General features: G+C 44.9%; 1 protein-coding gene and 1 long non-coding RNA gene across 2 annotated transcripts; both read right to left on the bottom strand.

Annotated features, from left to right (window-relative positions):
• Nucleotides 1–1,834: 1,834 nt before the first annotated feature.
• Nucleotides 1,835–5,018, bottom strand: LOC120746086. The gene is made up of 2 exons (XM_040051357.1): nt 2,408–5,018; nt 1,835–1,996 (listed from the first exon to the last, which is right to left on the bottom strand). The coding sequence occupies exon 1, from the start codon at nt 4,984–4,986 to the stop codon at nt 3,214–3,216; it is 1,773 nt and encodes a 590-aa protein (XP_039907291.1). The 5' UTR covers nt 4,987–5,018; the 3' UTR covers nt 1,835–1,996; nt 2,408–3,213.
• A 10,703-nt stretch (nt 5,019–15,721) lies between these two features.
• Nucleotides 15,722–17,584, bottom strand: LOC120746089. Its single transcript, XR_005698773.1, has 4 exons — nt 17,347–17,584; nt 17,138–17,266; nt 16,739–16,863; nt 15,722–16,619 (listed from the first exon to the last, which is right to left on the bottom strand). It is a non-coding gene; the product is annotated as an uncharacterized LOC120746089 (long non-coding RNA).
• Between the last annotated feature and the right edge of the window lie 6,537 nt (nt 17,585–24,121).

Here is a 24,121-nt window from a genome sequence, read left to right as displayed (position 1 = left end):
AGTGTCGTCCGCAAACTTCACAATGATGTTGGAGTTGTTAGTGGTTGTGCAGTCGTAGGTGTAGAGTGAGTATAGGAGAGGGCTCAGTACACACCCCTGTGGAGCACCAGTGTTCAGTGTGACGGGGGATGAGGTGATGCTGCCCAGTCTGACCACTTGGCGTCTGTCAGACAGGAAGCTAAGGATCCAGCTGCAGAGGGAGCTGCTCAGTCCTAGATCCTGCAGTTTCCTGTCCAGCTTCGAGGGAACGATGGTATTGAATGCTGAGCTGTAATCTACAAACAGCATTCTCACATACGTGTCTCTCTTCTCCAGGTGTGACAGGGCAGTGTGTAGTGTCAGGGCTATGGCATCATCAGTGGACCTGTTGTGGCGGTATGCGAACTGTAGAGGGTCCAGTGAGTCGGGTAGTGCAGAGCAGATGAAGTCCCTGACCAGCTTCTCGAAGCATTTGCTTACGATGGGGGTCAGGGCTACAGGTCGCCAGTCGTTCAATGAGGAGATGGTGGAGGATTTGGGTACAGGGACGATGGTGGCCATTTTGAAGCAGGCTGGGACTACAGACAGAGAGAGGGAAAGGTTGAAGATGTGCGTGAACACTCCAGCCAGCTGAGCCGCGCATGACTTGAGGACGCGGCCGGGAATCCCGTCCAGACCAGTAGCTTTGCGTGCGTTCACCTTCCTGAAGCACCTCCGCACATCCTCCTCAGACACAGTGTGCGCACTGACGTCATCCGCGGTGCGCACACTGTCCGGTCTCATGGTGTTCGCTGTGTCGAATCTAGCGTAGAATACGTTTAGATCCTCACACAGAGAGGCCGTGGTCTGCGGTGTGCTGGTTTTCCCTCTAAAGTCTGTGATCGTGTTTAGTCCCTGCCACATACTCCGAGGGTTGTCAAACTGTTGCTCCACCCTGTCCCTGTACTCACGTTTGGCTGCTTTGATCGTCTTCCGGAGTTGGTAATGTGCATCATCCAGGAAAGTAAATCTCCAAAAGTTGATTCTGTTCATCTGGACGTAGCGTTTTGTGGGAGAAACGTTTCGTCACTCATCAAAGTGACTGCAGGTGTCCCCAATCATATAAACAGTACATTTGCATAATGACTGAAACCAGCCCACTGAAGGAACAATGGGCTGGGAGATCAGTTCCTTAATCTTAATTATGCAAATTCTCATGACCATTGACCAACAACCACTGACCAAAACCCACTGATCAAAGACCACTGATCAATGGCCATGAGTACCATTCACAGAGAGTTGGGGAATGGCTGCAATCACAGCATTGTAAGTTGGCGAAAAAATGTACCCTTAGGTCTCCTCCTCGATTCAGAGATGGTCTTTCCCTTTTCACGTAAATGGCCTCCTTGACTCCGCGCTCAAACCAGCGTTCCTCCCTGTCCAGGATGTGTACTTCCTCATCATTCAAAGAGTGTCCACTGGCCTGTAGGTGTAAATGCAGAGTGCAGACTGCAGAGTCCTGGCCTGACGAGGTAGCTCTTCTGTGTTGTGCCATCCGCTTCGCCAGAGGTTATTTGGTTTCCCCAATGTATAAATCCTGGCAATCCTCCTGGCACTTAACAGCGTGCACTATGTTACTCTGTTTGTGTTGGGGGACCCGATCCTTGGGGTGGACCAATTTTTGGTGCAGCATGTTTTTGGGTTTAAAAGCCACAGAGGAAAAAATGCGTCTCAACTGCTCCGATACTCCTGACACATATGGGATCACTACAGCTTTTCGCTTGGGCAGCGGTCGTCCTTCTCTCCTGGATGGGCTGGAGCTTTCCTTAGGTGTCTTTCCAGCACTTTTGACAAAAGTCCAGCTGGGATAACCACATTGTTGAGGAGTACTTGGTGAGGGCTAGTTCTTTTAGGTTCAGCAGCTAACAAGATGGTGTATCGGTCAGGATACAGGAAGGAGGACAACAGGCTTCCACTTTGCTGGATTGTCACCGCCAGCTGTTTTATTGCCACCTAGATGCTCAGTGTTGCCAGCAGTCTGTAGTAACAAACAAGTTGCCATGAGTATATAAATATATACAGCAACAGCTTCACTAAGATAAACATAAAGAATTAAATGAAATAAACCAACACATCCATCTGAATATACACATAACAGGACATATATAATTTGAACTATGCCAATCTTACATCTCTTGCTCCAAACACAGAAAGGACACAATTAAACACAGTGAGAATGTCATACAAAGCCGAAACATCCACTCTAACTGTAAACAAAGGACTTTGGCGCCATCATGTGGCTGAATAAAATTACTACATAATGGCGGCGGCCGGCGGCACATGCTTCGAGTCACGAGATGAAAAAATGCGGTGCTACAATGCCGTAGAATGTAACTAAAGCCGCGGCCAACATCAGAATCGGAAAATAAACATATTCAAGGAAACTTACTTCCAGTCATGAACTTAACACTCGGAGCATCACCGTGAAGGATGGCAACCAGGAACACAGCTTACGAGGTAAACAGAACTAACACGGAAACAATCTCCCCTTCTCAAGTAGCCTCGCGTTACCCCCAACTTCTGCCTACGTCATTTCCTACGACTCCACCCCACACAATATTGCAGAACATAGACATAAAATCCCAGAGCCTTTTATACAGCCGCCCCCAAATGTGGTTACACATTTGCTCCCCGAAAAAAGGCTCCCTAATCAGTTGAGGGAGGCGACTTGCTATTCTGCTTAGTATCGCTGTCTTCCGATGGCACGGCAGGTAAAACTACCAACCGAGCAACTGGTCTGGTGTAAACACGTCCATTAACGTTCACATCAGCAGATCGGACAAGTCCATCATCACTACGATGAACCTTAATCACATGGCCTATTGGCCACAAGGCTCGAGGCAGCTGCGGATCTGCAACCATAACAACTGCCTTTTCTAGAAGTTCAGGAGGAGTTGACTGCCACTTCTGCCTTGCCTGTAAGCCAGGTAAGTATTCCCTGATGAATCTTGCCCAGAACTGATCAGCAAGAATCTGTGAGTGCCTCCAACGTCGCCGACTGAGGTTCTCTGTCTCCGAGTAGACCACCTGGGGTAGTGATCCATCAGGCCGCCCCATGAGGAGACTATTGGGTGTCACAGGGTCCACATCGGCTACGTCGGTGGAAACGTAGCCTAAGGGCTTTGCGTTAAGGATCAATTCAACCTCCAGCAGAACTGTACGGAGTACCTCCTCGTGAAGAGGTTGGGAACCCACTTAGGTGCGCAGAGCTGTCTTCACTGAACGGATTTCCCTCTCCCATACACCTCCGAAATGTGGGGCTGCCGGGGGGTTGAACTGGAATCTGATCTTCTGACGGGCGAGCCTCTCTTGCAATGTCTCTGACATGTTGGCAAAGGCTTCTCTGAGTTCTCGTTCTCCCCCTTTGAAATTGGTCCCACAGTCAGACCATAACTCTGCCGGTGTCCCTCTTCTGGCTATGAATCGCCTCAGGGCCATGAGGAACGCATCCGCGTCTAAGCTACTTAGGAGATCCAGATGTACCGCCCTCGTCGTCATACACTTAAAAATGATTCCCCAGCGTTTCTCGTGACGTCTTCCTACCTTCACAAACATAGGCCCGAAACAGTCAACACCGGTTGAGTAAAAGGCGGGTTTGTACAGTCTAAGCCGAGCAGCTGGAAGGTCAGCCATCTTGGGAACAGAGGGTTGTGCCCTCCAACGCTGACACTCGGGACAGGTTCGCTGGTGCTTGCGAATTGCCTCTCTTCCACGCAGTATCCAGTAAGACCTCCGCAGCTCCGCGAAGACCCGTTCGGGGCCTGGATGATGCAGATCAACATCATATTTCTGGATAAGCAGGCGTGTGAAAGGGTGTGAAGGATCCAAGACAATCGGATGCAATATAGGTCCGTCAAGACCTTCTAGGCGTCGCAACCGACCCCCTACTCTGATGAGGCCCGCTGAGGTATCCAGTTCAGGTGCCAGGGTAAGCAAGCGGCTTCTGGATGAGACAGGTTTCCTTTCTGAAAGCAATCTGCACTCCTCGGGAAATGACTCCCGTTGAGCCTGCCGGAGGATGGCCTGTTCAGCATTCTGATAGTCCTCGGCACTAGATGGCGCAGTCGAGAGTCCCTGACCACAAAGCTCTATAACAGTAACATCCAAGAGCTCCTGCCAAGTCTTGCACGCCATTCCATCCTGACAGGTAGGTGTGGAGGTGATAGAGGTTCCACAGAAGACTGTTTTCCGGAGCTCAAGTTCGTCATTACTGGGCTCGGAGCTCGGGTTCTCTGGCCATGTGTCAGGACTGTTGAGCAGAAAGGTGGGTCCATTCGACCACCGATTAGGCACTTTGAGCTCAGCCAGAGCCTTCCCTCTCGTCAGGTCATCCGCTGGATTACTCTCTGAGTCTATGTAGCGCCAGGTACAGTGTTCCGTCAACTCCTGTATCTCAGCTACCCTGGCTCCTACAAAAACCTTGTAGCGGCAGGACTGTGAGCTCAACCAGGTAAGAACAGTGGTCGAATCAGACCACAGAACTGTTCTTTCAATCGCTGAGGTGAGTTCCTTATTCAGGGTACTGGCCAGCTGCGCTGCCAGCAAAGCTCCGCAGAGCTCGAGGCGGGGAATAGAGAGAGCTTGTTTGGGGGCTACCCGGGAGCGAGCTAGGATGAAGGTGAGGTGAACTTGCCCATCCTGTTCTACAGTCCTCATATAGGACACCGCTCCATAAGCTTTCTCAGAAGCATCCCCAAAAATGTGCACCTCACGAATGGCCCCCTTTAAGTTAGCACTGGCAGGAACATAGGCACGTGGGACGGTAAGGTGAGGTAAAAACTGAAGCTCCACCTCCCAGTCAGACCAAGCTTGCAGGAGGGTGGAGGGAAGATTCGAGTCGTCCCAACCATGCTTCTTATCCCATAACTGCCTGAGGAGGAGCTTGGCCCGAGTGGTGAAGGGTAACAGATAGCCCAAAGGGTCGTACTGTGAGGCTAGGACTCTATAGATGTTTCTGAGGGTTGGCATCTCATAGGACACGGGCCTGTGCTTATAACCCAAGGAGTCGGTATTCCAGTCCCAGCTGAGCCCGAGCGTGGTCTCTAGCGGGTTGGATTTGTCCTCGGCTAGCCACAGATCCAGACTCTGTGATCTAGCTTCTGGAGGCAAATGGCTCAGGACACTTGGATCATTACAAGCCCACTGACGTAGCTCGAAGCCAGCTGATTTCAGCAACTCTCATAGCCGATCCACCAGATCTCTCGCTTCTTCCGGTGAGCCAACACTCTGTAGGCAGTTGTCTACGTAGAAACACCTCTCGATGGAGAATCTCAGGCTGTCGTCAGGCTGTGTGTGCTCCATCACGTGATGCTGCAGGGCGAAGGTGGCGCAGCAGGGGCTTGAAGTTGTCCCAAATGGCAGGACCTGCCACTCGAAGATTTTAGGGGGTTCATTCACCTTTAAGTCCCGCCAAAGGAACTTCAACAGGGGCCGGTCTTCAGGGAGGAGCAGTACCTGATGGAACATCCCCTTGATGTCTCCACTCACAGCTATGGGGTGTTCACGAAACCTGACCAGCACCCCCAGCAGGGAAGCTCCAAGAGTAGGGCCAGGCAACAGGAACTGGTTCAGGGACTGTCCAAGGTATTCATGGGAACAGTTAAACACCAGGCGATTCTTCCCGTTATGACTGATAAGATGATGCGGTATGTACCAGTTCTCCTTGGGCGAAGTCTCATGCGTAACTTCCTTCACGGCTCCTGATTGGATCAGCTTCTGCATTTCTGCCCTGTAGGCATCAGCCCGACTGGGATCCTTTAACAGGCGCCTTTCTGTGCTTCGAAGCATGGCCATGACTGATTCCTTTGGTGCATTCAGTGGCGGCATCTGTGGGTGACGGAGTAGAGGTGTAGCATACCTGAAGACTCCATCGACCATCCTGCGAGTTGTTCTTGCCTTGAGCAGGGCCAGAGCCTGCTGATCCTGTTTCGACCGAGTGACCTCTTTCTCGGATCGGTAAGGCACCACGTCCACCTGCCAGAGCCGCTCCACATGTTTGAGCAACTCGTCTGATTGGGCGGATGTATACAGGGATAGGACAGGCTTGGTCTGCCGCCCCATGAAAAGACTTGGCCCTTGAAGGGTCCAGCCAAGCCGGGTGTGGACTGCTGCTGGGCTTCCAGGTGGGCCGAGGCGGACTGGTTCTATGGGGGTGATCAGGTGTGGCTGGTCTGAACCAATGAGAAGCAGAGGCTTGGCTTCCTTCAGGGCAGGGACCGGGATCCCATGCAGGTATTTGTGCTTCCTTCTCAGCTGGTCGATAGGATAGGTATGGTGAGCTAAGTTGAGACGATCAGCTGTAAACGCTTCATCAATCTTGTAGTAGGATCCAGGGTTGGTAGCAGCAGAGACGCTGAAGGATACGGTATGCCCATGAAGCATCTGAATATCTTGGCGGACGGTTCGTAATGGCAGGTCCTCCGGGATGCCTGCCAGACCAAGAGTCTTTGCAGCAGCAGGGAGCAGCATGGTCCTCTCTGAACCGTCATCAAGTATAGCATAGGTGTCTAGAGTCCGCTCTCCATGGCTCAAAAGCACAGGTACAATCTTCAGCATGACACGATTGCCAGCCCCATGGCGATCAAGGTAGAGTGAGCCCGAAGCCGAACTGGTTAGGCAGCTTTCCTCCTTTGCAGCCATGCCAGCGTTGTTTCCTTCTGTCCTGGCATTTACCTCGTGAAGAGCCAGCAGATGTTTACCCTGGCAGCGGCTGCAGGGTTTCTTTAGTGTGCACTGAGCAGCTAAATGAGTTCGGGCACAGCGCCAGCATCGTTTGTTGACCTGTATCCAGTCCTTTATTTCCTCTTTGGAGAGCTTGGCTACATCATCACATTGGCTGAAATAGTGTTCTGTGCTCTCACAGTAGGCACAGTAGGCTTTGTTCTTGACCTTCCCTCTAGCTCAACTCTCCTTCACTGGTGGAAAAGTGTGTTCTGATGGCCCCTTTAGGTTATGTAGGACTGTCACGGTTTGTCGGCCTGGACGGGCCTCAGCCTTTACACTGGTCCTTTCTCTACTGCTTCTTACACCTGCTTGGCCGTCAAATCCTTGACACCAGGACTCCTGACGAAGCCATGCAGATAGGTCGTACAGAGTGTAGGTGCTCCTGGGCTGCTTAAACTGGTGTCGACGAAAATCAGCTCTCTGTTCGGCAGGAAGCTTACTTATTAGTCGGGCAACGTGGGACCCACAGTTCAACTCCACTTCTCCTTCCAGTCCTAATGTTTGTAACAGCCCAACTAGTGACTGCACCTGAAGGGAGAACCTTTGGAAGGCTACTGTGTCACCTCGCCTTATTTCAGGACCATCCAGGACACTTGCTATCTTTCTCAAGGCGAGCTGATGAGGTTGTCCAAATTTGTCGTGGAGGGCTGCCATGGTGTCAGTATAAGGCTTGGGTGAGTTCAGGTAAGCATCGGCAATAAGTCGAGCTTCATCTAATTTGAGGTGGTCCACAAGTATCTGATACTTGAAGAGCTCAGTAGCATTAGGAGGGAGTAGGTTCTCTAAAGCCATGTGGAGCCTAGCAAACTCAGAGGGATCAGAATGAATGAACCTTGGAATGGTTGGTTTGGGCCCCCTGTACACAAGCTCAGCCGAAAGAGGAGCAGATGGGTTGCTGCCGTGCCCACTGGTTACTCCAGTGACAAGAGAGGGGGAACTGGCTGGAACAGGCTTGGTTGGGAGCAAATCTGTCTTACTTGGTGCCCAGCAGGGGGATGGCACAGAGTGTTGTGGAGGGGCATGAAACGTGTTTCCATCCTTAACCACAGGGTCCTGATATGGGGTGCAGCGATGACTTGGCAGCGAAGGCTCACCAGCGAAATATGCTGTGCGGGGTAGAGGGTGGTACTGTACACCATCATCGGAGTATTGTTCGTCAACCTTCATTTGGGAGAATCCCGTGTGCAACTCTTCCATCGGTTCAGGCCATGGCGGTGGGTCGGGCCACACCTCCTCATCCTCCTCCTGTGGCATTGTCTCAGGGGTGGTGTATACCTCTCCTGAACCGCGTTTGGGGGGATGATTGGTGCTAGGCTGTGAGGCAGTCAGGTGAGCCATATCCTTCCTCAGCAGGTGAGCCACTTCAATCAGCTCTCTGAGGTCACTCTTTGCTTCCTTCAGTTCTTTGAGGCCCTCCTGTAAAACTTGCTGTGATTGGAGTAGCTGCTCTCTTTCGGCCTGCAAGGCTCTGAATTCTGTATGAAATGTGTGTATTGAAGACCCTGGCAAATTGGAAGGTGCAAATTCAGGTGAGAGGCTCTATTAAGGTCCACATCTTGTTCACTTCTTCCCAGTGGAGGGGGTGTATTGTAATAGGCCCCATCCCTGTCGCTGTAGAGGGGTGGCGTATGACTATACTGAGGCTGAACTCTGTTGCTTCTTGTGTGAGGCTGTGGGGTATCCCACTGCAGCATTTCCCTAAAGAGGTGGCCTGTATAGTTAACATCAAAGTCCTCAAACCGGCTTGGTCGACATGTATGGCGTTTAGGCCTTGCATCAGGACATGTCGCTCCATCTGGCTCCATCTTGATAACTCATCCAGCTCAAAGGACCAATGTTGAGGAGTACTTGGTGAGGGCTAGTTCTTTTAGGTTCAGCAGCTAACAAGATGGTGTATCGGTCAGGATACAGGAAGGAGGACAACAGGCTTCCACTTTGCTGGATTGTCACCGCCAGCTGTTTTATTGCCACCTAGATGCTCAGTGTTGCCAGCAGTCTGTAGTAACAAACAAGTTGCCATGAGTATATAAATATATACAGCAACAGCTTCACTAAGATAAACATAAAGAATTAAATGAAATAAACCAACACATCCATCTGAATATACACATAACAGGACATATATAATTTGAACTATGCCAATCTTACATCTCTTGCTCCAAACACAGAAAGGACACAATTAAACACAGTGAGAATGTCATACATAGCCGAAACATCCACTCTAACTGTAAACAAAGGACTTTGGCGCCATCGTGTGGCCGAATAAAATTACTACATAATGGCGGCGGCCGGCGGCACATGCTTCGAGTCACGAGATGAAAAAATGCGGTGCTACAATGCCGTAGAATGTAACTAAAGCCGCGGCCAACATCAGAATCGGAAAATAAACATATTCAAGGAAACTTACTTCCAGTCATGAACTTAACACTCGGAGCATCACCGTGAAGGATGGCAACCAGGAACACAGCTTACGAGGTAAACAGAACTAACACGGAAACAATCTCCCCTTCTCGAGTAGCCTCGCGTTACCCCCAACTTCTGCCTACGTCATTTCCTACGACTCCACCCCACACAATATTGCAGAACATAGACATAAAATCCCAGAGCCTTTTATACACACATTTACTCAGGGCCTCCTTGATGTGCCGTTCTTCTGCCTCCCTGGCCGCTGTGTCTGTGGGGATGGTGTTCGCTCTGTGTTGTAGCGTCCTGATGACGCCCAGTTTGTGCTCGAGGATATTGAGAGTCAAACCTTAAATACTGATCCATATGCGTAGGTTTACAGTACACATCAGCTTTTAGATGTCCCTCATTACTGATGGAAGTCTGACACTCTAAGAAGGCTAACCTGCCACTTTTCATATCCTAGGGGCCAGTTAGTTCTTCCCATTGGTGAAAGCTGGGTCTTCAGTTCAGCATGGTACAGCTCCAAAAATTCTGCAACATCAAACCCTCTATCTGCTAATATTACATCACCTGGGCTGAGGCAGTCCAGGTAATTTCAACAGTTTCTATTTTTATATTTAAAGTTTAGATATAAACAAAACAAGAAAAGTTGTGGGTATAACCATCTCGGGTGTTCTGCATGACCTGGAAGACCTGGCCTCTGCATGTGCACTCTTAATGGGTGGGACATATGCATTGAATCTCAGTTAACCTCAAGACTGAAAGCTATATTTGAAGTACTTCAGAAGCTCTTCCTTCATCTGTATGTCAGCAGACTCTTGACCAAGGTACAGATGCTCAAGAATAAACTGAATGAATAAGCCAACCCTTAATTTGGATGATGAATGTTCTGTCAGATGGACAGAAGTTTTTCGGAGGCTGAATGGGAATAAAATGGGAATTTGTTGAAAATGACAGATAAAGGGAAAATTACATTTAAGAGAAATTTAGAAAATTTTGTAAACTACTACAATTTGAGAGATTTTACTCTTCTGGGGTGGGGGGGGATTTAATTGAGATTCAAAGGATTTAGTCGAGAGATGATACTGCACCAGAAATGTTGAAGGGTGGTGTGTATATTAGCGTTCAAGGCATATTGTTATGTACGGTGGCCCCTAGAGACAAAGCACGTACAAACTCCAAAACACTTGCAAAATCCAAAACACTTACAAACTCCAAAACACATGCAAGCTCCAAAACACGTACAAAATCCAAAACACATGCAAAATCCAAAACAGGTACAAAATCCAAAACACGTGCAAAATCCAAAACACACGCAAACTCCAAAGCACTTACAAAATCCAAAACACGTGCAAACTCCAAAACACGTACAAAATCCAAAACACGTGCAAAATCCAAAACACGTGCAAAATCCAAAACACGTGCAAAATCCAAAACACGTGCAAAATACAAAACACGTACAAAATACAAAACACGTGCAAAATACAAAACACGTGCAAAATACAAAACACATGCAAACTCCAAAACACGCGCAAACTCCAAAACACATGCAAAATCCAAAACACACGCATACCCCAAAACACATGCAAATTCCAAAACACAACGAAGTGCTCCAGGACGCTAGGGGCAGTGTTGAGCTTTTGTTACCTAGTAACTACACAAGACAGGAAGTACCAATGACCGGATTTGGGGTCTGCAGCCTTAAAGGCCGCATTTTAAGGCCGATTATGTCACAGCGACACGACGAAGACTGTCCCAATTCAAAGGCTGCTCGAAATGCGGCCCTCAAATGCAGTCCTTAATTTCCCTGAATTTTAAGGATGGGTCGGTGTAGCCTTCATGGCCCAACATATCCCAGACTTCATAGCGCGGCGGTGGTGTGGATAATTTTGCCGAAAAAAAACGGCGGAAGCGGAGCGGACGAAGAGTAAACTTTCAGAAGTAAGTACTGAATATTATGTCACTTATTTATGCGCAAATGTTTTTATAATGAAGAACATTAAAACATTACTGTTGGCAACATGTCGGGAAAGTTATGTGACATTAGCGACGTTTGTACTAACTTGGTTTTAAAGCCTTTACTTCAAAATATTCGCCGTTCAATAGCTGACTTTAATCTTACAGAGAATGTGATGATTTTATGCGTAATTAAAGTCAGTCATGTCAGTCAGCTGACGGTTCACTCGTTAAGCTGAAAGAAAGATGCTTTAATCACAGGAGTCACACATGTGTCCACTGCACCATCTGGGAACTCTTCTTGTTTAGCACTGGTAATGACACAAACACTAAATCCTCCTTCTCTGGTGCTGTTTTGTAGCAGTGTGTACACCTGAGACTGTCACCTGTCTGTCTGTCCTGCACTCTCTCTCTGTTTCTTTCTCTCTGATTGTGGAATAAAAGTATGAACATGTATTTATAAGTCACACTTGTGTTTGAATCCTGCAGCTTATCACACATTTGATTTCTATGTGTGACACGTGCAAGTGTCCAGAGTGAGGACAGACTGAGGGACCCACTGCTGCACATCATCTGTGAGGCTTTGCACCCCTGATGATCCACCAGGACAATCTCAGCAGTATGTGAGGAAGAGGAGGAGGAAGAGCCAGCAGCGGCTGACAGATGGAGAGAATAGACAGACTGTTCCCTGTTTGTGAAGGACTGCTAGAAAAGTTTAAAATAACTAATTGTCTGTCCTGAATCAGTCTTATTAGGTAATGTTCAAATAATTTTTATCATTCCCGTGTTTTCAGTGTGGGAGAAAGTACTCAGGGCCTTCAGGTTACACACTATGAAAGGCAGCAACAAGTTTAATGTTCAGAAACCTAAAGTATGTATCAGCAGCAGAATGGAACTAAAAATAAATGTTTGTTTCAGTTCTATGAAGCTTTGAGTATTTTGGATCAGTAGCACTGCTGTGTTTGTTGCATCATATTGCTGTAATTGTTTATATGCTTTATATATTCTGAGGTAAGTTGATCTATAGTGTTACATCATATTCTATAAGGATGTTATGTGTTTGTATACTTTCTGCCCAGTTTGACCCATTTAGCAGAAGTCAGCCTGTTTAAGGCTCTGATATCTATTCTGTATGACTTAAAGCAGTTATGACATGGTCTGATTTTCTCACCCAATAAAGGAATATTTAATACATCAGTCTACTCTTCATTTTATCAGAAACGGTTATCACAGCTTGTACATTTTCTTTTTACACATGTATGTAAGCATTGAGCCAAATTTAGTAATGCCAACATACTGAAGGAACAACATTTGTCTCTTATATATGATACACCTATATATGCACTGTCAATATACATTTTGAACCAGCTGCAGATGTCAGAGTAACAACTGACTGACCCCCACATAAAGTGCGTTACAGTAGCCCACAGGGGAAGAAATAAAAGCATGGATCACGGTTTCAAAGTGCTGCCTAGAAAGAAAAGATTTCACTCTTGCCAGTCGCCTTAAATGATAAAAATGGACTGGTCCAACTTAAAACCTTGGGCAGTAACAACAGGTTTAAAATAAACCTCCAGGGGTTCCAAATGAAAAGAAGAGGACTCACAGGGGCCACTGGGTCCAAACACCAACAAATCTGTTTTCTTTTCATTCAAATTTAAAAAGTTTAGAGCCAACCAAGCTTTAATGTCATCTAGGCATGTCAAGAGAGGTTTTATTCAGATGCCATCCTTCGGCTTCAGTGGCAAATAAATTTGGCAGTCATTCCTATATACTTGTCTTTGAGTGAAGATTTAAGGTGGTAAGACATGTAAATAACTGCAACTTGAATCTGTACTGAAGCTCAGTATTTGACACAGAGTTCATGTTCACTGCTGTAATAGCTAATAATGACTAATATAATAACCATAATATTGGCCATATTATATTTACATTACCAAAGTGATATGACTTTAGTCTTATGAACAACATTAGCTAATTGTTATTTACTAGCTAATCTTAAATGACTGTTCAGTACAGAAATGAAGCCCAAAAATCATGTTTTACTGTCCTGTGGTCTCAGCCTCAGATACTTATCAAATCACACAAAGCTCTTGTAGAAACAAACAAACAAATGAAAAAAATATGTTCTCCTTCATTTCTGTCAAAAAAAGTTGTATGACACGTTTCCAGCTGTTAGTATCATGGTTGCTAGGCAACCTGGGAAGCGCGACGGAGACTAGAGCCCATGTGTTTGCAACAAACTTGCCGTTTATTTTGCAAATCGAGCTCAACACTGCCCCTAGCGTCCTGGAGCACTTCCGTTGTGTTTTGGAGTTTGCATGTGTTTTGGATTTTGTACGTGTTTTGGAGTTTGCACGTGTTTTGTATTTTGTACGTGTTTTGTATTTTGCACGTGTTTTGGATTTTGTACGCGTTTTGGATTTTGTACGTGTTTTGGAGTTTGCATGTGTTTTGGAGTTTGTACGTGTTTTGGATTTTGCACGTGTTTTGGATTTTGCATGTGTTTTGGATTTTGTAGATGTTTTGGATTTTGTACCTGTCTTGGTGTTTGCACGTGTTTTGGATTTTGCGTGTGTTTTGGATTTTGTACCTGTTTTGTATTTTGTACCTGTCTCGGTGTTTGCACGTGTCTTGGATTTTGTACGTGTTTTGGATTTTGTACCTGTTTTGGAGTTTGTACATGTCTTGGAGTTTGCATGTGTTTTGGATTTTGTACGTGTTGAGGAGTTTGTGCGTGCTATTTGGAATTTGTAAGTGTTTTGGAGTTTATACATGCTTTGTCTCTAGGGGCCACCGTAGTTATGAGGTGGAAATATGTTCATATTCTGTTTGTGCTACATTGTGTGCATTGTAAAGGTAATTGCAATACATACTAGGAATAAGGGTAAGTTAGGAATACAGGATGAATGTATATTTTGCGGACTTTTAAAGACGAACAATTGTTTCCATGTTAAAATGTTTACAAATTAAGCTTTTTGCCCAAACACTGGTAAAATAAACGTTGACAGTGGCAAGTGTTAAATGGTTACTGCTGTGCTGTTGCAAAAAAACTGAACGCTGACAAGCTGTTTTATTGTTAGACCATAATGTTGGCATGTTTTATTAAAGTTTTATTTGGGATGGTGATATAATTTTCTTTGATTGCTAATATCAGTGGACTATTTATTATTATTATTATTATTATTATTACATTAATTTTTTTTAATTGTGGCTGTTGAGGTGGACACTTCACTTTGCAGTGTTAAAGGAAAGCACTTCATTGGCGTTGTGTTACTGGACTGACCCTAAGCAATCATTGCAAATAGCAACTTTGCTATCCATTTTAGACACTAAAAGAAAAAACACTCCACAGACCTTACTAGCATCACATGTGCATAACTCAAGTGTCATCTTATCAACATGTTATGTGGTCTTCAATGTTTTTTTTCTTCTATTTCTGGCAGATACAGACATTTAATTTAAAGTCGTGATGTTGCATCTGTCTACATACTGTTAGTTACTAACCCTAATGAGCTGTCGTGTTTTGTTTCGGACCGGTTTTACACAAATGCTCACTGAATGTGTTGTCAATAAAAGAAATTTAAAAAAATAAGTTGGATGTACTTAATTCATTTGTGTGGAACCTGTTGACAAAATAGATTTATGTAAAACTAATTAGTAAAGCACAAGGTGGCTGAAAATATAATATTTGAATTAATCTAACTTAAATTTAACATTTTACTGCCACAAATAAGAAATGTGTTGAAGTAACTAATCTAAACTATCTAACCTGTAAATATATCATCTATGTTCATACAACATAACTTGATTTAGGTAGTCTTAAATATCTGTTGTTAATCTGAAGTAGTTTTTTAAAATTAGATGAACTAAACATTTTTGCTTTAAACTAACACAATGCAATTTCGTGGAACCTGTTGACAAAATAATTTTAATTAAAGTCAACTTTTCATTTTTTTTTAGTGCAAGCAGTCGGTCCAGCTGACTTTCTTGAGGCACTGAGGGCAGTTTGAGTGCATTACAGCAGACTGATCTTCTCTGTTATCTTTCCAGTGTGAGTGCACAAAAGGATCTCACAGATGAACATGTGGTCCCTGACACTCCAGCCACCTCTTCTGCACCCGTCTCACCTCCAGCTGAGGCTCAGAGGAACAAATCAAAGAAGGCTTCCTGGTGGCGCAGATGGCTTTTTTGTAAGGTGAGTTTACCACTGCAGAGAATAAGCTCTGAACAAACAAATGGTGCAGGAATTTCTGCATCTATTTGTGTTTAACTGGATTTATTTGTAAGTGGCAAATCTGAAGTATGAGGTCATTTTACTGTGTTCCTGTTTAAAGCTGATTCATTGCTTTGTGTTTCTTCTCCTGTAATGTCATCACTGTGATTACACTGTTTGTGTCTTTCTATAATGGTAACATCAGCACTGAAAAATGTGAAGTCAAGGACGTTGGTGTCCAGATGGAAGTTTCCTGCCCCCCCAAATTGCTGCTGTTTTTCTGCACGGTACATTCTACAGAGCCGAGTATGAAACGTGAACAGCCCTTATAGGAACATATGAAGTCTGAATGTTAGGATTGACACTCAAATTCTCATTATGTCGTCCATTTTGGTTGAACTAACTGGTGATGTGTTCCTCAAAGAAAAAGGTGACCTTAGATGATGAGCCGTGTTGGCCTGAAGTCAATGAGAGAGATGAGCCAGTTTCCAGGCCGTCTACCCCAGCAGGTTACGGTGGGTAGCCAGGGGGCTATGTTGGAGACAGAGTATGCACAGCAAAAAGACCAGTGTTAAATTAGCTCCAACAGAATTATTTTCAACACTTTTTCAGGGTTTATATATTATTTATACACTCTTAAGAGTTAAATCAACATTTTTGAAATAGTTATAATATTTAACACCAGGCCAGAGTTCATGTTTTAACATTTTTAACCTTCTGGTTAGTGTTGGCTTCACTCCCTATAGTGTCAGGCTTTCTACACTGAAAAGTGTTAAAATTAAATTCTGAGAAATAATTAAATTCCACAAAATAAATATTCCCCAAAAGGACATTTATTGTGTCTTCAAAAAATTGTGAATGACGGTACAATGTACACTGTCTCATCTGAAACATTGTATGACCTTTGCATGTCAAAAGATTTATAAAACTTTAGATCTGACATATTCACTATGCATCTCTGCTTAGCATGTACGACTCTGAATGCATATAGATGGTTATCAAAACACTCTGTAAACAACCTGTTTCCCATAAAAAAAATTTTCATCTTCAACCAAAAGTAAGTCACTTATTTGGCGAAAGACAGGCGTGTCTTCTTCCACTGCACTGCAAATAACAGGTCCAGTTTTATATTCACTTGGGACAAATTAAACACAAAATGTGCTTTGAAAAGTTCATCAAATGCCCCGAGTGAGTGGCTCGCCTGGTGTGTGTCAGTCTTGCTCTTCTTTTGCCTGACAGCGAGGAGGTATGGTTGCCGACCTTGTTGATTGCAGAGATGCTCTTCCAGACTCCAGCATGACTGGGGTTGACATAAGGAAACTAATAATTATTCACAGAAATGGTGTCTAAATACAGAAAAAAATGCAGAAGAGATTGCTCAAAGACTTTGATATTATTGAAATTTCATGATATAATTACCTTATGAAAGACTACAAGTCTCTGACTTGCATCACTCGCACTGATTTTTGGAGACCTTTGTCCTCCTGGTGGTGGTGGAAGGAGATGTAGCAACAACAACAGCAATGCCATTTCTTGTTCAAAGGCTGAAGATGAAAACACACAAAATTAATACCATTTCATCAAATGTTTTGATCTGTTTAACAATGAAAACAGGGGAAAGTTAAGAGACTTCCATCTCTCCCATGTCTATTGTTGAAAGTTATCAAAAAGTAGATGAAATCGTTAGAGATACCGAAGAAGAAAAAAATCTATAGGATTATTAGTTCAGGATCATCATACAAACAAAACGGACAATGCTTTGTTTGACTTTATATTACATTCTAAGATCAAAACTAGAAAAACTGGACAAAGATTTACTTTGTTAAAGGGTGTTAAAGTGAGCTTTTCAGCCTCTTTTATGGCATTTGGCCTGAAGAATGTCTTTCATTTCTGAAGCAACCTGGAGGATGTGTCATCAGCGAACAGGAGAGTGAAGTTTTGCTCCACCTTTAAGAAAGAAAATTGTATTTGAAACAACTGCTAGCTCCAAATTCCAAACATTAAAAAAAAAAAGAATTCTAACTTACCATTCCTTTTGTATCCAGGAATCTTGGAAAAGTGGATAGGATACCAACGCTTCTGCTTGGGTCATTAACAAGCCTCCAATAGTGCTGAATGGTCTCTTTCATCTTCTGGAAAAATCACAGAGTTGTCTGTAGTATGGTTGAGCAAAGACACGACCTCCTTGCAAGAATCACCATCAAGCTGGTGTGTAACATTCAGTCCTTTCGAGATTTGGACCACCCGAAGAACTGTCTGTCAACCTACAGGGAGTGCAGAATTATTAGGCAAGTTTATTTTTGAGGAATAATTTTATTATTGAACAACAACCGTGTTCTCAATGAACCCAAAAAACTCATTAATATCAAAGCTGAATGTTTTTGGAAGTAGTTTTTAGTTTGTTTTTAGTTTTAGCTATTTTAGGGGGATATCTGTGTGTGCAGGTGACTATTACTGTGCATAATTATTAGGCAACTTAACAAAAAAACAAATATATACCCATTTCAATTATTTATTTTTACCAGTGACACCAATATAACATCTCCACATTCACAAATATACATTTCTGACATTCAAAAACAAAACAAAAACAAATCAGCGACCAATATAGCCACCTTTCTTTGCAAGGACACTCAAAAGCCTGCCATCCATGGATTCTGTCAGTGTTTTGATCTGTTCACCATCAACATTGCGTGCAGCAGCAACCACAGCCTCCCAGACACTGTTCAGAGAGGTGTACTGTTTTCCCTCCTTGTAAATCTCACATTTGATGATGGACCACAGGTTCTCAATGGGGTTCAGATCAGGTGAACAAGGTGGCCATGTCATTAGTTTTTCTTCTTTTATACCCTTTCTTGCCAGCCACGCTGTGGAGTACTTGGACGCGTGTGATGGAGAATTGTCCTGCATGAAAATCATGTTTTTCTTGAAGGATGCAGACTTCTTCCTGTACCACTGCTTGAAGAAGGTGTCTTCCAGAAACTGGCAGTAGGACTGGGAGTTGAGCTTGACTCCATCCTCAACCCGAAAAGGCCCCACAAGCTCATCTTTGATGATACCAGCCCAAACCAGTACTCCACCTCCACCTTGCTGGCGTCTGAGTCGGACTGGAGCTCTCTGCCCTTTACCAATCCAGCCACGGGCCCATCCATCTGGCCCATCAGGACTCACTCTCATTTCATCAGTCCATAAAACCTTAGAAAAACCAGTCTTGAGATATTTCTTGGCCCAGTCTTGACGTTTCAGCTTGTGTGTCTTGTTCAGTGGTGGTCGTCTTTCAGCCTTTCTTACCTTGGCCATGTCTCTGAGTATTGCACACCTTGTGCTTTTGGGCACTCCAGTGATGTTGCAGCTCTGAAATATGGCCAAACTGGTGGCAAGTGGCATCTTGGCAGCTGCACGCTTGACTTTTCTCAGTTCATGGGCAGTTATTTTGCGCCTTGGTTTTTCCACACGCTTCTTGCGACCCTGTTGACTATTTTGAATGAAACGCTTGATTGTTCGATGATCACGCTTCAGAAGCTTTGCAGTTTTGAGACTGCTGCATCCCTCTGCAAGATATCTCACTATTTTTGACTTTTCTGAGCCTGTCAAGTCCTTCTTTTGACCCATTTTGCCAAAGGAAAGGACGTTGCCTAATAATTATGCACACCTGATATAGGGTGTTGATGTCATTAGACCACACCCCTTCTCATTACAGAGATGCACATCACCTAATATGCTTAATTAGTAGTAGGCTTTCGAGCCTATACAGCTTGGAGTAAGACAACATGCATGAAGAGGATGATGTGGACAAAATACTCATTTGCCTAATAATTCTGCACTCCCTGTATTAGGTTGTGTTGGAGATCCACAACGAATCTTTCTTTGGACAGTTTTCAGAAACTGAAAGAAATGTATCCTGTACCACTTGCTGCATCAAAGAAGTGCTCCTGGATAAGTGAAAATACAAAATATTTTGTCAGATTTAGCTCATAACAAAATATCAGATAATTTTTATGTCCAGCATTAAACAATTTTGTGTTGACTATTACATAGCCTTTGTCTGCATATGGATCTTTGAGTGAGGGGAACAGCATCACAATGCCCAAAGCATACTCCTCTATGAGGGGAAGGTGCCTGAGAGTGTCACGACCCGTGGCTCGGCATCCAGGGAGCCGTGGGAGGCTGCAGTGGCCTACACCCTCGGATTGGGCCGCCTCCAAATCACCTGCGTCTCATCTGAGGCAATCACCGGAGGACTACTGCAGCCAGCTCTGATGGCTTCTCCTCGCCAGTCTGTAAGTCTCCTCCCAGTGTGACCAGCATTAGACAAAGTGAATCTGTGAACTAAGGTGTAGGTCTATTAGGTTATGTTGTGGTGATCCTCGGGTTGGGGGATGGGTGTTCATACTGGAGTGCAAAATTAAAACCAATGGAGATGGACCAGAAAAGTTTAAAGCCATCAGGTGCTCAGTTTAGAAAAAAGAGAAAAGGAGAGGAGAAACAAGCAAAAGATACAGGTAAGCAGATGTGTCCTGTCACGACACATCTGCTTACCTTACACATAATAATTAGATGGAGGAGTTGTACAGGGAGATGGCCACGGGCAGGAATGATTTCCTGTGTCGTTCAGTGGTGCTTTTTGGTAATCTCAGTCTCTCACTAAATGTGCTCCTGTGACTTGCCAGGACGTCATGGAGTGGGTGGGAGGTATTATCCATGATTGTCCTTATCTTGGACAACATCTGCCTCTCAGACACCACCCTAACAGAGTCCAGCTCCATCCCCAACACATTACTGGCCTTGTGGATCAGTTTATTTAGTCTGTTGGCATCTGTGACCCTCAACCTGCTGCCCCAGCATGCAACAGCATAGAGGATAGCACTGACCACAACAGAGATACAACAAGATAACATCAATTAGTAGGGATAGTGAAAACTTCTGTTTACGTTTGTAAGCCACTTGGCTATGATAGTAAACAGTAGACACTGATGCAGCTTACTGAATCCTTTGGACTGTGTTCAGCACAATAGTAATTAGTCATTAGCCAGAGGGAGTGTTTGCCCAGGGTGCCAAACAGGCTTGGACCGCCACTGTCGGGACTTATATTTCTGACGTGATCTCCTCCTTTTTGCCCCTGGTACCGGGGGCGTGGGGCTTAAGTGGTTTAAGCTGCCAGCCACGCTAGTTTCCGATCCTCCTTCAGTGGCACAGAGTGTAGTGCGTAGGGTGGTGGGCACAGACAGGCCTTTCGAAGTTGTTGATGCTCAAGGCAAAATGTTTCTAACGCGTTTTTCAGTTTTCTTGAATTATTGTGGCGACAACAGCACACGTTGAACCCGAGCTCATCCTCGAACAGATAAAGCCGTAAAACATTAGCAACGACTGAATGCTGGCTCTCGCTTTGAGTAACCGGAAGTATAAGACTGGACTGCAGAAGTAGTGGTCTGTCATGGCAGCCTACGTACGCTCTTACAGAAACCTGTGGATAAGGAAACACAACACATTAAGTCGTGGCTCAAGAGCTGGCAGTTCATCTTGTAATCGGAAGGTTTCCGGTTCGAGCCCCGGCTCCGACAGTCTCAGTCGTTGTGTCCTTGGGCAAGACACTTCACCTGTTGCCTACTGGTGGTGGTCAGAGGGCCCGATGGCGCCTAGTGTCTGGCAGCCTCACCTCTGTCAGTGCACCCCAGGGCAGCTGTGGCTACAACGTAGCTTGCCATTACCAGTGTGTGAATGGGTGGATGACTGAATGTAGTGTAAAGCGCTTTGGGGTCCATAGGGTCTAAGTAAAGCGCTATACAAATATAGGCCATTTACTTTAATGTCAGTCACAAGGGTGGAACTTCAAGAGCCATATATTTTATGAGGTGGTACTCATTGTGAAAAGTTTGAAAACCACTGATCTATAGTTTCAGTATTAGATCAGTACTACCACACTTGGATCAATACTTTGTTTCTATCCTCAAAGTCCAGCATGTATCCCACCATCCATCCACACATTCTCTTCCGCAATGACAGGTTGCCAATCTGGCGCAGGACTAACACAGAGACACAGTCAATAATTCACACTCACATTCACACCTATGGGCAATTTAGCATCGCCACTTAACCTAACCCCACTGCAATGTTCCCTCTAAGCTGCGCACGTGTGCAACTGCGCACTGCTGGCACGGTCTCTGCGCACAGAAAATCTGTGTTGCGCACAAAATTTTTTTTTAACCTGAATTGAAATTAAAATAAATACGTTAACAATTCTGTTTTGCAGTGTGAGTCAGTAAGTGACAGGCTGCTGGGATTAGTTATGGGATTATCCCATAGTCCAGCCAATAATGCGATTCACATTCGTATATACGCAGCTAATCAACGTCGTTGACAGGCTATGACAGCGTCCTTATGTGCCGACACCAGTGTTTTAGCTAGCAAAGCGGCGTGGCTGATGTGGAGTGAAGCCACGTTAATGACAACGTGTACAACCATTGGAGAAGTGAGCAGGACAGACGGAACAATTGAAAGTGTTGACTTTATACCAGTTTTTAAATTGTGTTGATAGGTCACGTAAAACCAGAGTTATGTTAAAAAATATATGCAATGTTTGTTTTCTTCCTGAATACTATCATTGTTTATATTTACTGTGGGAAGAAATGGTGAAAATGGCGTTTTATAAGGAAAATGCTCAAAAGCCTGTGAGCAACCCCCCCCCCCCCCCCCCCCCCAGCCTTTCCTATTGGTGGAAAAATGTACTATGTGGACCAATCAAAAAATGATATGGCAACATGGCATTTAGTTGTTTAGGAAGGGGAAAGTTTTAGGAGTGACGGCGGTGTTTTGAGATGTGAGAGATTTGCGACGTTTAGCGCAAATCTTGTGTCGTTAGTGTGTAGTGTAGTCAATAGTTTTGTTGTGTGTGTCAGAACAATGAGGCGACTACTGAATGTTACAGGTGTTACAGGAGTGATACATCTCCTGTTGTCAGGCCTGCAGGTATCAGGCTGTTGTTCTCCTTTATCTCATAGTGGACAGAAATTATTTTTTGGAGGGGCACTAATAATTTGTATGGCATCAAATTTGATGCAGAACAGCTGATTGTTCTGTAAATAGTTTGAAATGTTTATTTAAAAAACCCACCTTGGCTGCATTTTTAGGTAAACAGCTGCAAAACATTTTGTTGTTTGCAAAACTCAGTTACTTTTTTGAAGAAGTAACTATATAATTAATTGCCCAACATTGGTCATTATATATTGTATTTTACAGACAGAGACAGACACACGACTCTCTCCCAGACCACAGACACATACTCATAATACAAGTCAGAGCAAAAAAATAAAAAATAAAGTTGTGTTTTCAAAATTGGAGTTCAATTTATTTTTACTTCCAATAGTGTTAACATACTATTGGAAGTGTGAGTGAGTGTCTCACTATGGGAACGCCTCCTGTGTGACCTCATCAGAAGCTCAAATGACCTTACAGGCTGGCTAAGTGACGCCCATGTCAGGAGGGGCTAGTGCCTCCCTATATAATAGGCTGATATAGCGTCAGATGTCATTCAACACAAGCCTACCTCTTCCTCGCTTCCATACCAAGGTGGACGGTCTGGTGAGACACTCACTCATGCTACTCAGAGAACTGAGGTTATATACATAACCTTAAGTTCTCTTTCATAGCATTCGTTTTGTGTCTCACTATGGGAGAAATACTGACTCCCGGATTGCCAGACATGCCTGTTAAGAAGACAACTGTCCCCATCAGCATTTCACAGGGGAGAAGCTCCCACCTGGGAAGAACCTGCACTGAGGACTGAATGCGCTAGGTTAGGTGCTTTTACATCTAACCTATAAAACCTAGCAAATGTGTGAGGTCAGGCCCAGCATGCAACTGCACACACCTCCTGGATACAAACTCCCCTAAAGAGAGCCCATGAGGTTGCCAGACCTCTAGTGGAATGCGTACGCAAGCCAGCGGGAGGCTGAAGGATCCTGCTAGTATAGGCCGGGGCAATTGCTCCTACTATCTACTCCTACTATCCTCATATTATCCGAGGAGAACTGAATGCATGACTGATGCACTGAGAGAGTGTGGATCTCTCCTACACGCTTAGCTGAAGCTAAAGCAATTAATAGAGCTGTCTTCAAGGACAGAAATTTTAACTCAACCTGTTCCAGGGGTTCAAACGGGCAACAGGAGAGTGCAGCTAATATTGTGGGAAGGTCCCACGATGGAGCCAGTGGCTTAGATGTAGGCAATTTACGCCCTGCACCCTTCATGAAACGGCATATTAATAAGGGATGCTGGCCAACAGTCATCCCCTCAAATCCAATATGGTAGGCTGAAATTGCTGCCAAATATCAATCAGGGCCTGAAGAAATGACAGAATCACTGCCACAGAGCACTGAAAAGGGATGGCCTGTGCTCATATAGCGTCCTAGTAGATGATACTCTAGAACACTGAATAGTGTTGATAACACTATGAGGGAGCCCCAGTGTGTTCAGGTTAAATCACTCACGGGCCAAGCCCATAGAGCTAGCCTCTCTGGGTGGGGGTGGAATACTTCCCCCCGTGCTTGAGACAGGAGGTCTCTGCATAGTGGTAACGGCCAAGGTGGGCTGTACAGCAGCTGCAAAATCTCCCCAGCCAGTGCTTCCCTGGTCAGTGTGGGGCTATCAGGATCATATAGTGACCTCTCTCTCTCACTCTGGCCAGAGTTGGAGAAATGAGGGCCACTGGGGGAAAAGCATAGGGGGGTTCTATTGTAGCAGCGGCCGATAATAAACCAGTCCAGTCCAGGCATGAGGTTATGGCTGACATTCAGCGCTTCCATC

This window comes from Simochromis diagramma, unplaced genomic scaffold (assembly GCF_900408965.1).
Source record: "Simochromis diagramma unplaced genomic scaffold, fSimDia1.1 OVJJ01000107.1, whole genome shotgun sequence".
NCBI lineage: Eukaryota > Metazoa > Chordata > Actinopteri > Cichliformes > Cichlidae > Simochromis > Simochromis diagramma.
This window is presented reverse-complemented; position numbering and strand designations above follow the sequence as displayed.

Coding starts and splice junctions, on each gene's coding strand:
- LOC120746086 (XM_040051357.1), bottom strand. CDS start 4,986: ATGCCAACCCTCAGAAACATCTATAGAGTCCTAGCCTCACAGTACGAC.